Source organism: Equus przewalskii, unplaced genomic scaffold (genome assembly GCF_037783145.1).
Source record: "Equus przewalskii isolate Varuska unplaced genomic scaffold, EquPr2 ChrUn-13, whole genome shotgun sequence".
Lineage (NCBI taxonomy): Eukaryota > Metazoa > Chordata > Mammalia > Perissodactyla > Equidae > Equus > Equus przewalskii.
Window position 1 is genome coordinate 6,357,302 of NW_027228750.1, and position 14,775 is coordinate 6,372,076.

General features: G+C 35.2%; 1 protein-coding gene across 6 annotated transcripts in view; it reads right to left on the reverse strand.

The window, feature by feature from the left end:
* The window catches only part of LRIG2 (leucine rich repeats and immunoglobulin like domains 2), a 60,415-nt gene that overhangs the window by 20,179 nt on the left and 25,461 nt on the right, over positions 1–14,775 (reverse strand). For all 6 annotated transcript variants that reach the window (XM_070607923.1, XM_070607922.1, XM_070607927.1 and 3 more), the window contains 6 exons: positions 3,627–3,692; positions 2,028–2,102; positions 1,734–1,868; positions 1,087–1,230; positions 818–961; positions 161–304 (listed from right to left, as the gene is read on the reverse strand). In XM_070607923.1, coding sequence (XP_070464024.1) covers positions 161–304; positions 818–961; positions 1,087–1,230; positions 1,734–1,868; positions 2,028–2,102; positions 3,627–3,692 — 708 coding nt within the window. The remainder of the gene's footprint in view (positions 1–160; positions 305–817; positions 962–1,086; positions 1,231–1,733; positions 1,869–2,027; positions 2,103–3,626; positions 3,693–14,775) is intronic.

Consider the following 14,775-nt stretch of genomic DNA (forward strand, 5'->3'; position numbering starts at 1 on the left):
GTTCAATTGTCAAACTTTTATTCCATTTATATGATAAATTTAGAGCTTTCAATAAAGTTCTAATAAAGAGGGATGGAATATCTCATTACTGGCCATGGGACGATTTATCCCAACCTGCTCTAAGCTCACAGCCTCCACTGAAATGCCATCCAACACTTACAGTTCGGACAGTCTCTGGCAGAACTCCCATGCATCAGGGCTGATTCTTTCAACAGCATTCTGGCTCACATAGAGCTGTTGTAACATTCGCAAGCCATACAACCACCCCTTGTTCACTTCTGTAAGGTTATTATGCTCCAGATCTCTGCAGAATTAGAGAAAGAGAAGAGAAAATATGTTTCAGAATAAGGCACTGCAATGAGAAGACTCCAAAAATGTTCATTAAGTCTTGCTCAGAGAGGCATATATCTTTGTTCAACCCAAATGAACGAACAAATTCTATTCAATAAATATTGTTATCTTACTTAAGAGTTACTGCTAGAAGGTAGTAAGACTGTCTAAAATATCAGATCTATAAAATCAACACACCAAGAGTTATGGTATGCCTGTTCTAGATAAATTCTGATAATTTTCATCAGCCAAAACACTAAGGGAACATAAACTTTTTAAATAAAATATTTGTTAAGAATGACGACAAAAATATCAGTTAGATAACAAAGCCAAAAGAGATTTGTGTACACTTATTTCACATCAGAGATGGGAGAAAGAATCAATGTACTTTGGGATAATTAAAGCAATAATCCTAGCGATATGGCACTGAAAAGTCCCAGTCCGATTCCTTTCCTAACAATCTCCAATTCTAGTTGATAGTACTTACAATTCTTCCATGTTATCCAAGCCAAAAAAAGCTCCATCCTTAAGTTTGCTAATTCCATTCCGCTGCATTTTCAAAGATCTTAAGGAGTCAAGCCCTTGGAATGTTAGACCTTCCACAACTTTAATCCTGTTTCTTTTAAGCTCCCTTTAACAAAAATAGTTTTACAGTCAGAAAATTGCTTTGCTGATTTCCTCTAATAATAATTAAAAAGAAAAAGACACTGTAAGAAAAAAATGATCTTCTTATAATCCACTTATTTAGTTACTCACAAGAATTGGAGGTGAGGTAGCTTGAAGATCTTGGGTGGAATCATGCTAATTCTGTTCCGGTTTAACTTTACCACTAATAAGGAACTCGATAAATTATCAAAGCAACCAGCCTCCAAGACGGTTATCCTGTTATTACTCAAATTCCTAAAATGAACAAGGTAACAACAACAATGAGCCCCAGCTCTACCACTTAAAACTGTATACGACTTTACAAATCATTTAACTGGTCTGTTTCTTCAACTACAAAATAAGGACAATACCTACTTCATTTGGGTTGAAACAGTATGTGTCAATATGCTTTTGGAAACTGTGAAAACTCTGGCACATGCTAATTACCATCGTTATATAGGGTAAGCTGCTGTTTAACAAATCACTCCTATTTACCTTTTACAAAACCTTTAGTAAAAAGCAATCCAGAATTAAATCTCAAAAGTTACCCTGGATACTTAACAATATTTTCTGACAATAGTCCACTCTTTCTTTAAGGGGAGGAAAAAACCAACAATCCAAAAAAACTAAAAAACTGACCCTAGGCTTCTTTCACATAAGCATATCAAAATCACAATAAATAGACATTTCTGGAAAGTATCAATGAATAATAAACATGTACTTTAAAGTAAATCTAGCTTAAACTTTATTTCACTTACAGGTATTTAAGTTGCATTCGAGGAAATGAAGATGTCTTGATTTCCGATATTATATTTGAGCTGAGATCTAAGCTCTCGAGAGCAGAGTAAAACTGGAATGTCTCTGAATTTATTTCTGGGATTATATTATGGACTCTACAAAACAAAAATTATATTGAAGCTATTGCCAGTGATCTACCCGAGGCCACAAGGTTGTCAAATAATTAAGATCAATAATTAATAAGTGTACCTAAAACAAAAAGACAGTGTAGTATTTATAATTTAAGTAAAAGATCTAAAATCTTATTTACTTACAATGAGAGTAGAGTAATATTAGAAGTTGACTCTCCAAAATATGGGATTTCTGTTAGCTCATTATAATTCATTTTCCTAGGTAGGGGGACAAACGGATTTAAAAGTTTAGTGAGGGAAATGTTACCTCTTGAGTTCTGGTTTCTTGCTAACACATTCTTTAGGATAGGTGCTAAATTTGAAAAAAGCCTATGATTCAGAATGAGTTAAGACTAAATGTAGTATAGTTAGTAAAAATTAGAGATTTTAATAAGAAATGATTTTTCATTGTGTAGATCTACAATTTTTATCAAAATTAGAAAGGTTAGGAAATATTTTGCACATTAAATATTTTTAATCCCAGCAAAAGGTTCTCTGAAGAGTTACATTTATGACAGTTAATTTGAGTCTTTCTTAAACAAAGAAGAAATAATTAACCCATCATATCTCTTTATATGTATATTTATAATACATAATAAATTAATTACATAAATTTTTAAAAGGTGTGCAATCACACACACACACACATTTTTTCAAAGCTAAGCGAAGTTGGGGAGGGTTGCTTGAGACCACAGATGAAATTAACTTGCCCACCTAGAGATGAAACCTACGATTGATTTTACAGATGACATGAGATGTCACCATCTAATTCTAGCAGCTCTTTAAATGGATTGTCTCAAATGTCTTAGTAGCTAATCTAATACAATCACATTTCATTAACCTGGTTTTCAATCACCGAACAATCTCAACAATCTAGAATACAGAAAAGAAACCAGAAGTAAATGGCCTCTAAACAAGTCCATGAAATAAAGCTCATGTACTTCCCATGGAAGCATTTTTGGGGCTTTCCTCAGTGCCTACTCTCAGCTAATAAGCTTGTCACTTTACTGAGTCCAAAGCAGATCAGAAGTAGCCAATGTGGGGCAGGAGAGAATGCAGAGACAACGAGAGCATGAAGAAGGAGCCCCTGTCAGCAAGAAATTAAAAAGAAAAGTAAATCTCAGGGTTCTGGGGGTGTTCACTGTAGAGGCAAACAGGCCTATATATCTCAACAGTTGTGTCTCTGGGAACATCACAATGTAATAACTGACAAATAATAAAATTTTAGAAAATTCCCTCCAAAAAGTACATAATAATACATCTCCATATTAAATGAAAAACTTCACTGAGGTGAAAAATTGAATTATATTAACCACCACATTCGTGATATCAAAAATACTGTATTTCATATAAATCCTTAGACATGATGCTTCCATCTTAGATAAGTCAAGACATAAAAAAAGTTTACACAGCAGAGTTTCACTGGCTGAAACTTTGGCAAAAAACAGAACATATTCACTCTGAAGAGGGGAAAAATCTTTACTTTTGGCCCCAAGGAGGTAGAACAGTATGTCTACATGGTTTGCAATTTGAAATCACCAACCCAATGGCACAATGCCCAAAGAGTCTACGATAGCAACAAAGTCAAAGATAACAGTTAAGGTTTACACACAACATCTTTTAATTAAAAAAATTTTTCCCTTCAATTTTTTGACATTTCTAGACTGAACATCCTCAAATTCGTAACTCATCAAATCACCTCAAGGAATTTAGTGTAAATTTAAATAAATAAAAATAACTTACACTTCTTGTAATGTTTGAGATTCCAAGCTGATGTTCCAGGTAGACAACCGATTATGACTCAAGTCCCTAATGGAAGACAAGAGATCATTCTTAGTTTAGTATTGGAAAGGGAACTTAAAAAAACAACTAAACAAACAGAGGAATACTAGAAGTCCTATCAAATGTGAATTTGTGTAGTATAGACAAAAAGAAGAAATGTTTATAAAGGACAAATAAAAATTTATCTAGAATTCAAAATAGCTATTTTACTTTTTCATTTTTATGAGGTTCTTTTTACTAACTAGGGAACACATTCACATGGTTCAATAATCAAAAAGTATACAAGGATATACATTAGTAAGTCTCCCGCCCTTGTCTCCAGCCATCCAGTTTTGCTCTGCAACAGTAATAAAAATGTACCATTACCTGTGCAGTGTGCCAGGTATTTTATGCATGTACCAGCAAATTTTTACACAAATGGTAGAATAATTTACACATTATTTTGCCCCTTGCTTTTTTCACTTAACAATACATCTTATAGGTCATTCCATAGCAGTATTATAAAGAGTTTCTTCATTCCTTTTAGTGATATCACTCTTTATTATAATGTACTATACTTCATACATTTTTAAAAGAAATATACACTTTTTAAAGTAATATAATATAAAGTACTATATACTTTTAAAAGTAACATCCACTTTACATAATATATATTACATAATATTGTAATACACCCTACACTTTAGCTGTAGATAAACTTGTAGATTTCAAAAGTCAAGACAGTGAGCTTCTGTATCAGAAGTAGGGTTGGCCACATCCTTGATAGTGATGTGGTCTTCCTAAAAAAAAGCAATCTAGCTTCAGGGAAGGGAAATTAATCTCACTCCAAATTATGTTAATGATGATGACGATGACAGTAGTGGCAGCTAACATTTATTAAGTGTCAGGCACTCTTTTATGCACTTTATACCTATTAACTGCCTGAATCCACACAACAACCTTATGCGGTGGGTGAATACTTTTACAATCCTCACTCTCCTGATACAGAAACAGAGAAATTAATAATTTGTCAAGCCAATATCAAACAGCTAATAAGTGAAGAAGCCACAAACGTGAAATTCCATCTCACTTCTAGCAAGTAGTTTATTAGATATAGCAGAGATTTCACTGAAATTAGTCATGAGTCTAAATATTTAAATAGGCTTAAAAAATTCACCTTGATGCTTCTTGGCATCTTTACAAGGCTGAGGTGGAATCCAGCCCACACAAGCTGTCTGCCCAAGAGATGTATTATACATTACAATATGGCTAGCAATAGGGACACATGAGAGCAACATTACAGATCACTTTATCTCACTGTGCCACTACAGGCAGTTGACAGATGCATGCGGGTTTGAACGATGTCTCTATCACAGCAGAACGATTTGTTCTCAGCCAGATTCATGTCTGTCCATCTGTAAAACCTAGCCACCTGCATTTAAGAGCTTAATTCACACTATAACATAACTAAGGCTAAATCAAACCATCATTTTTCCACAAGAGTTCTAAAACCTTTATTCTAAGATATCTGGCACTAGGTATCAACTCAAGGATATTCATGAATAAAGGGTGTGTTGGGAAATGTAAGAGAGAAAAATACAAATTCGCTTCACACAAAAATCTTATATTCAGGGGCCAGCCCCGTGGCCAAGTGGTTAAGTTCACGCGCTCCGCTGCAGGTGGCCCAGTGTTTCGTCGGTTTGAATCCTGGGCAAGGACATGGTACCGCTCGTCAAGCCATGCTGAGGCGGCGTCCCACATGCCACAACTAGAAGGACCCACAACTAAGAATATACAACTATGTACCGGGCGGCTTTGGGGAGAAAAAGGAAAAAAATAAAATCTTAAAAAAAAAAAACTTATATTCAGATATTTCATCCAATTCACTCTTGCTACTAGACAACAAACACAGAATTTCATACAAGTAAAAAGATGTTTATTTACTGTGGTAAAATTTCACCTGAAGGAGAAATTCAGCTGTTGTAATTTAAATTAGACATTCCATATTCTGCCCCAAGGTGGAGGGTCTGGCAAATAGAGAGCTAACATCATCTGTGTAGCAGCCCAGCATAGTATGATTTAATTCTACATCTCATGCTTCCTGAAATTTAATTTTTTTTTCCTTTTACAGATTAAGGGCTTTCATTTTCATCATAACAGTGATTCTAATGCCTTTCCAAGCCCTAATACCCCTGGCAGTCTAACTCTTGACTGTACTCATCCCCTACAGTTCTCCCATAGATGTCAATGATCGCCAGATAATCAGTTTTAAAGAAAATCATTATTTCAGAAATCTAAAGCAATCAAATTAAACTCAACTTACACCTGTTATAAACGACTTAGTATCAGTGAAAACTGTCTAGTGTCTCTATTAGAAAGAGTAATTTTCTATGTATCTTTGAAGAACTTCTAAGGCTTTTTGATGAAATCCAAAGGATACCTGAAATACTTTGGAGCCTCTCTACAGGACAATCCTGCCTTAAGAATATACGCCTCACAGACCAGAACTCTATATAATAAGGCTCTCTGGACCCTTCTGCAACACATCCACATCGAATATTAAAAAGCACTGACAGTGAACTGAAATAGACTCCCAAATTAGTACTATCATAGAAAGCAACTAGGATAAATGAGAATAGCTATTTAAGTTACCAAAATACCAGGTGTCTGGATAGAATTATACAGATTGATTTGATCATCATGCATTCAGACAACAAACATTTACTGAACCACATGTCAGGCACTGTGCTAAGTGCTACAGTTACAAACACTGTGAACCTTACTAACCTTTTTCTTTGTCTTTTTTGAAAGCAACACTTACTGTACTCACGAGGTGGAATCACCCTATAACTGTAAACACAAATTCAATATCAACTCTACTATTCTCCTTCACTGGAAATGTGTAAATTAACTTTCTTTTATACTTAAATTTCACTCTGGAATTGAATCATATTACATGTGCTTATGGGGGTGCAAAGACACACTCTTGCTCTCCATAAGCATGCCTTTCCTATTTTTTTTTCTTACAGTACTCCAAAAAGGATGAAGACTGAAATTTGAAGACTTCAACTATCAGGTGTAAAACTCTGAGATTAAGAATTTGGATCACTGTTTCAAATAAAGTCTCTCACAATTCTTCCAGTGGCCAATCATTAATTCCATTTAGTTTGAATAAGCTAATACTGGTTTGTCTGAGTTTTTTTAAAGTGAGAGTCCTGAAATAGAAAACTGTCTTTCAAAGATTTTCCCATTGAAATATCCCTAAAATATACTTAAAAACTTAATGTAATCTAATGCTTGATAAACTTAACCTAAAAAGTCTAGCTTTCTAACAGTCAATAATCTTTCCTTTATTTTTTAATACCACTAATATCTGAATATTTGTAGCTATAATGAGTGGAGAGCAAAGGTCTCAGAGAGGCTTCATCTCAGTGCTGCAAACTCAGCTCCCACTTGTGCTCATCTACAGGGATGGAGCTGTAATAAATGATGAATTATTGAAGTTCTTGATATCATGTGGAGCCAGAGGTGCCATTAATGTAGTCATTTAGTACCATCAGGGTGTAAATAATTTATAGGATGTACAGAGAAATCACAACAGTTTTAGGAGAAGAATCAAGTTCTGCAAGCTAATTGCAAAGAAGTCCTGCAGCAACAGAGATGCAGGGGTTTTCTCCTACCCAGTCACATAAATACACTTTTGAGTCACTGTCAATCTTGTTTTTGAAAATCTGCAGCGCTAACAGGCCAAACTGCAAACTTCAACAATATGAAACCTCTGATACAGGGGCCCTTTGCAAAAGTTAAAAAATAAGAACATGTTATACCCAATAGTCTGGGTATGACAATGCTTTCCATATTTATCCAGCATAACTTGCCATTTATGTATAGAAATCCATGTATATCTAGCATAATTTACTTTTAAAATAATACTCAGGATTAGCATTACGATCAATTACAGTACTGTGATTTAACATGATGATGATCTTGAGTACTCTTGAAGAATACTAAACACAAGGATTCCAAACAACTCTTAAACTTCTGTCTGCATTTAGGTTTGCTTTTCCTTTACCACTAACAGCTTTGCACCAAAAGCTATCCATTCCTGGAGCTGTCAGCCTTCCTGTCTATAAAAGCGCCACTTGCAATTTTTCTAATTTGTTGCTTCTAATCGACTGTCATAGGCTAGGAAACCCCAGTGTCTGTTAGAACTGTCTGAAACAGGAGTAAATGAGATCTGAGTGAGAGTCTGAGAGGCTCCTTTATGAATAAATGCTTCCTGGAGGCATTTTTGCTTTTTGGTTGAACTAGAGATGGCTAGAGATATTGGATAAATATCTTTAGGATAAATAAGATTTTATTACAGCATGAAGCATAATGCTACTCCAAATTAAACTTCCTATCCTTCACTTGCACTAGTTATTTGTAATACACTGTACAACACCTTTTATATGAATCCAAAAAGCTGGAGGTGGCAGGAAGATGGGAGCATCCATTTCAAGAATAAGGGGCATATGTTATTTTCTTCCATTATTTTTCCTTGGGTTCTTAATGATTAAAAATACTGCTTCACTGGGGGAATACAACAACAGAAAAACAGGAAATATGGATTCTACAGTTCCATTTAAGAAAAGAGTGTTCACATGCCAAGTTCTGGGACCTTGGGTGCGTCATTTAACCTCTTTAACTTCAATTTCCTCCACAGTTAAATGAGAAAACTAGTACCAACCTCAGTGGATTGCTCAGAAGATTAAAAGAATATACATAAAATGTTTAGCAGACAAGTCAGTGTGTAAACAGGTTATTACATAATACTGGATTTGAAATAGGATAATGGTCCAGCACTATCACCTTCTCTGAGTATTTATCTATTGTACATGCAGGCATAATCCACTTGCCAAGGAAAAACTTTAATAATTGGAACTATTTCCTTACATTAACTTATTAAAGTAGTAAACTAAATATTGTTTCTGAATCCCAATTTCATGAGAAAGACACCAATAACAAGGCGGCCCACCAAAGATTTGGTCAAGTTATTGAGGAACATACCTATATCACAAGATATATAGGTATTGATGTTTTAGAATAACCCAGTGATACTCCTAATAATCTATTCTACATATATATTCATGTTATTATGAAGAGGTATCTACCAGGAAGTTACTGTAACAGCAAAATCACAAAATGAAAAGCAATCTAAATGTTTATTAAAATGGGATCAATTAAATACCTCATGAAAGTTTCATACAATGGAAATCTCTGCACCCAGTAAAAAGAATAGCATAAATATTTATACATACTTCATAGTATGGCTTCACATGTGTGTGTGTGTTTTAAAGAAAAGGAAAAAGATATACTGTAAAACTTCAATAAGTATACCCAAGAAACAGTTAACAATGGGTTTTCCTTAAGTAGGACAAAGGAACTTGTTAGTTTTCCACTTTATATGCTTCTGTACTGTTCTAATAGTCTACCATGGGAAAGTGTTACTTAAAAATAAACTTGGGGGCCGGCCCAGTGGTGCAGCAGTTAATTGCGCACGTTCCGCTTGGAAAGCCCGGGCTTCGCCAGTTCAGATCCCGGATGCAGACATGGCACCGCTTGGCACGCCATGCTGTGGTGGGCATCCGACATAGAAAGTGGAAGAAGATGGGCACGATGTTAGCTCAGGGCCAGGCTTCCTCAGGAGAAAGAGGAGGATTGGCAGCAGTTAGCTCAGGGCTAATCTTCCTTAAAAAAAAACCAAAATAAAATAAACTTGCATATAAAATCTACCTTTAACCCAGAATGTGATGGGAATAAGATTTTAATTGTTACTTTTCTAAGAGATTAGAATTCTTCCTACAGAATGTTTTCAGAATAATGCCATCCATGGACCAAACTAGGTTAATTATGACCCTAGACAAGGGGAAAAAAAAACCCCTAACAACTAGATGTTCTTTTATATTCCTAATCAGTAATACAGCTCAGAAAAACAGTGGGAAATGCAAACATGCTAGACTGCTTATGGACTGATTTATGAAATAATAAATCCCATTTTAGAACCTAGTGTCTGGCCTTCAAATTTCAAGCCAGTGAAGAGTTGAATTTTTAGCAAAGAGTACAAAACTATAGCACACTAATCTCATGTTTTTAATGTCTTTTTTTCCATTTAGAATAAAATAATAATTCAGCAATAGCAGAACAAAGGCTATTGCTTATACATGAAAATATACAGAAAACTATGACATTTTCCATCATCATTAGTGAGCTTTTCTGGGTATCAACTGGGTTCACATCTTTCTACCAGATTATTTATATTTTATTATAATTATTAAGTTATTCTAAAGATTTTTAGAAGTGAATGGATATTAAAACAAGTCGTATCACTTACATTACTGGCAGAGAAGGAAGGTCTAATCAAAACGAAGCATTCGTAGGGTTTACCATTATTAATGTAATCCATCATTCCCTAATACCCATGTAGTTTAACCTGGCACCAAGTCTAACATCTCAAATAAGCATACTTATACGTAGGGTTGGCTATGCTTTTCCTGCTGCAACCCGCCAAGATTCTGATTATGTAACCAAGATGTCATGGTGATTTTGAAACAGATACATAAAAAATAAAAATATGCAAGAGAAACCCAAAGTTAAAAAGCATTTATTTAAAATTTATTTACAACACACTTCACTAAAGCGTACTGTTTAACTTTAAAACTGCTAATCCCACCAATAGTTATCATGACTATTATGACTATTCCAACAGTTAAATCTGCTACAAATAACATAAATGCAGTCTCTTTTGGGAGTGGGGGGGAGTTGGGGAAGTACAAGGGAAAGAGAGGTAAAGAACACACACTTAAAAACAAACAGGTTTTTAGCAAAGTAAAGCTTGCATTAACTACTCTGTCCATCTAGTTTCTGTGCCAAACATGAAATTAATAATTTGGATGGGATAGAATTACTTAAATTGTTTTATTTTTTTATTTTCATCAGCTGAACATCTTAACATTTTTGACATCTGGAATAATACAGAATAAACTGAGTCATCTACTTTGATGTAGAAAATATGGCATAAGAATGCATTCAGATTTTTTTTTAAACATCTTTGTTAAGCTCTTAATATGATGTATTTTCTCTACTGCTTAAATGCCTGTGTTCCTTTAGAATTGAAGGACCTTCAAAAAGTAAAGTGTACCGCATAAAATGTCATGGACCTAAGATGAGGGAAATTTATTTTCTAGCATCAGGAAGCCAAAGGATTACCTTAATATATAAGTAACTCTTTGATTATGCATGTGGTGACTATATATGTTGTATATCAGGAAAGGCAAAATATTTTTAATATAATGAAATATAATTAGGACAATAATCTCAATAAAAATACAAGTGTCCACCAAAGCATAAAAGACTTTTAAAGAATTAAGCAAAGCACAGATCTCAATTAACATTCAGTAAGCAACAAGTGTTTATGGCTCAGTGGCTCTCCACCACTGCTGCACATCAGCATCAGCAGGAAAGATTTTAAAATACTGATGCTGGGGTCTCACCCCAGACCAATCAAATCAGAATCACTGGGGGGTGAGGCCCAAGCACTGGTATTTTGTACAAGCTCTCCAAGTGACAGTCTAATGTGTAGCCAATGCTGAGAACCGTTGCACTAGTCCAGAAATCTAATAACCCAAAGCCTGATGGCCAGAGGATGCTCTGTTAGAATTTTTTCAATTCTTTTCCTTTTCTCGCCTTACAATAAACCTGCCTGTCAACAAAGATTTGACACTTACTATATGCCAGGCATTGCACTAAGTAGTAGCGAACAAAACAGACATTTTTAGTCTACACAATCCCTCTGGGAGTTTATAGGATCACCTTCCACTAAAGCCTTACTGACACTAAAATGCCATTAAAGTATATTTACTATCAAGATAAAATGCCTATAAAACAAGTTAACTATTTGCACCACAGACAGGTGGGATAGAGGGGGTAGAGGAAGGAATGCTTTTATCTCTATTTAGTACATTTCTGTTTTGCATGATTTTTTTTAAAGAGCACATATGCTCATGAATAAGCCCTTTTATAATTTCTTTCTGTATGTTTTCTCAAATAAGATTTTAAAAATAAATTCCTAGATAAATGCAGCAAAACATATTGGTAGATTCTGGGCTAGGTATTTCACTGGGGAGGAGAGTCAGGATTTGGGTTTGGGTAGCGAGGCTAACAATCCTAGATTTCTTTACCTCTTTCCAGTAGTAGTCTTGTTTGTCTTTCCTAATCCCTTAACTATTGTTCCCATGCCCGGCAAGATTTTATCAAAACAGGCAAAAGCTGAAGGTAAAAATTCTTAGGGATATAGCGCACTCTCTTTTTTCTTTCCAAGTGGTTCTGACATCTAAAATTAAGTGCCATTCAGGGCAAGGGAACCAGTGGAGGCAATGTTAATATTAAGAGAAGCAAACAGATTGTGCAAAGAAAAGCAATTAAAACAACGTGATAATTTTTCCCCTACCAAATTAGCAAAAAAAAAAAAATAATTTTAATGATAACCAATACTAGAAAAAGTATGATAAGACAGGCAGGCACTCTCACAGTGCCAAAAGGAATTTAAACTGGTAAATTATGCAAGACTCAACATAAAATATCAAGACATTTCAGGGTAAACTTATGTTCACAACCAGCCCTAAGTGACCTGTATCAGATATGCACTAGATCAGATTTCTTAAGGCTCTCTCATTGTAGGCTTTCTTGTTTAGGTATCTTCTGAACTAACAAAAATGCCTTGAAGATTATTGTAACAGATTTCCTGAGGTCACATCTGTTTAGCACTTCCCCAGGTGGCTCAGGATAAAGAAGATGAAATATATTAAAATCCTTAATACAATGAAAAACAGCATATTGTACATGCTTTGAAATGATGTTGAAAGCAAAACAGCTCATTCTAACAGTAGTATGCAAGCGAAGGTCAATGCATATTGGATTCTGGAAACACTATAGCAGCATATTCCCATTCCTCCCAAATCTGCTTTAAGGATTTACCAGTAATTTAAACGATTGAAACTGGTTTTTCTGCTAGAGCTTTGAAAGACATGCTATGTGACCCTGTCTTTGCAGTATCCCAACTTTGGAAATGGGTGGCTGGTGTACAGGTTAGAATGAAGTTGTGCACTATTAAATTCCCCAAACTACAGCTGCAAGCCATGACATGCTGTGTGCAACTGATTATTCACTATTATTCAGTAAATATCTAATAGATGCTGCAAAGCCCTATAAAAACAAAGATGATTAGAATAAATGTAAGATTATTTGTGCATGCAAAAGTTTTTCTGAATTTTGGTGCAATTAGACAAAACATCCCAGACAGACTGAGATGGGAGCTAGAGTTAGCAGTAACTTAATGTACCTAAATTTAGAATTTTTCTTTTCTTTTTTCTTTAAGATGATCTTAAAATGCAAAAAACTAGTCAAGATAATGCCCTAATTCATTCACAACGTTTACTATGGAGAATGAAGTACCTTGAAAAGAAACCATCTAAGAAGATATTTAAAAGACCAGAGAAGCAAATGAGAAAGCACTGCTTTAATTTCTTTGAGAGTTCCTCCTGATCTCCCTCAAAAAGCACAGCCGCACACTTTCTTTAATTATTTAATGCGTGCATTCAACAAATATTTCTGAGCACCTACTACTGGTCACCGCAATCTACAGCAATGAACAATAGACAAAAATTCATGCCCTTGTGATATTTACATTCTACTGAAAAGAAGACAAAGCCAAATACGTAGCATGTCAGAAAATGATGCCTGCTAATGACAAAAATAAAGTCAAGAAAGGGGTCGAAGCTGTCTCTGGGAGAGGAGAGAACATGAACGTCCTGAGCTTCTAGAGGAGACAGTATAAACAAGAATAAAGGGCATAATGAGACTCATGCTGATGGACAAGGGCAGATACTGCCTCTTAGTGAGGATGAGGGTTAAGGGGAAGGGGGGGGGAACTTTCCAGGAACAAGCACAGTTTTTTACCACTCTGGTAAACGTGGAACAGAGTGACATTATCCAGAGAAGGCAGAGCTTCCTACACATTCCCGCCTACGGAGGCCAACAGGCCAAGAGATGGAAATCCTACCTGGGTTTGATCACAGAGTAAACTAGGTTTCTAAACCCAGTGTCTGCTCAGCCCATAGCCAATCTCATTACTCTATAAGACATATCATGAATATCATGGACATACGATGGAAGGAGAAGTGGAAAACAAAGTAGATAGTAGTAATTTAAGTAAACATTAGGGACCTTAGTAGAAAAGAAATCTAACCTGTACCTTTTTTAAAAGGACTCATTTTCAGTTCACCATCTTGTTGTTTAACCCAATTAAAGTGGATTCTTTTCACATTCCAGCTGGATTATGGGACTGAAAAGCAACAAGTTATGTCAAAATTATGTTTCTCCTTCTCACAGTTTTCTTCACAATCTTTATCCTCCACATGCAATAGAAAAGCGAAAGAGTTCATTTTCAGAAAAACGAACATCCGGAATGAACTTAAAAGGCCCTCAAATCAACACCCCTACCATACCATCCTTCTAAAACCTAAGAATGTTTTCCAAAGTCTCTCTCAATCCTGACCAATATCACTACAAATACAGAAAGAAAGGATACTACAAATTATCTGCCCCTCTAGGAAGGAAATGTGAAGTAGAGGGAAAGCTATGCAGTTTTCGCTTGACATCACACAATTCACTGGTAGTGCGCTCAGGACTTTTGAAGGGGTCAAGGCTGGCTCAACCCATTAACCAACAGTGAAAATTGCCAATGTCAGTTATACAGAGCCGCAGCTAAAGAGGCTGAGGGTCAAGTCACATACAAATTTGGAAAGACGTCCCTAGAGTTATTCAATATAAGTTAATGTCCTCTGTGTATGCGAAAGAACTAATGTGTTCACAACTATTCTAAATAAATGCAAGCAAATCTTAAACAGTTACTATAATGAGAACAGAAGGAACTGAGAAACTAAAGAAACTAAATATACATGAAATCCAGTTAATCTAGTACAGCATGGTTCCCAAATACTGATCCATGATAAGTCTTCATCAGCCCAAAAGGAAAATAGTAAGCACAAGGTTACAAGTTTTCCATAAAGCTAAGTTTATTTAATCTACAGAA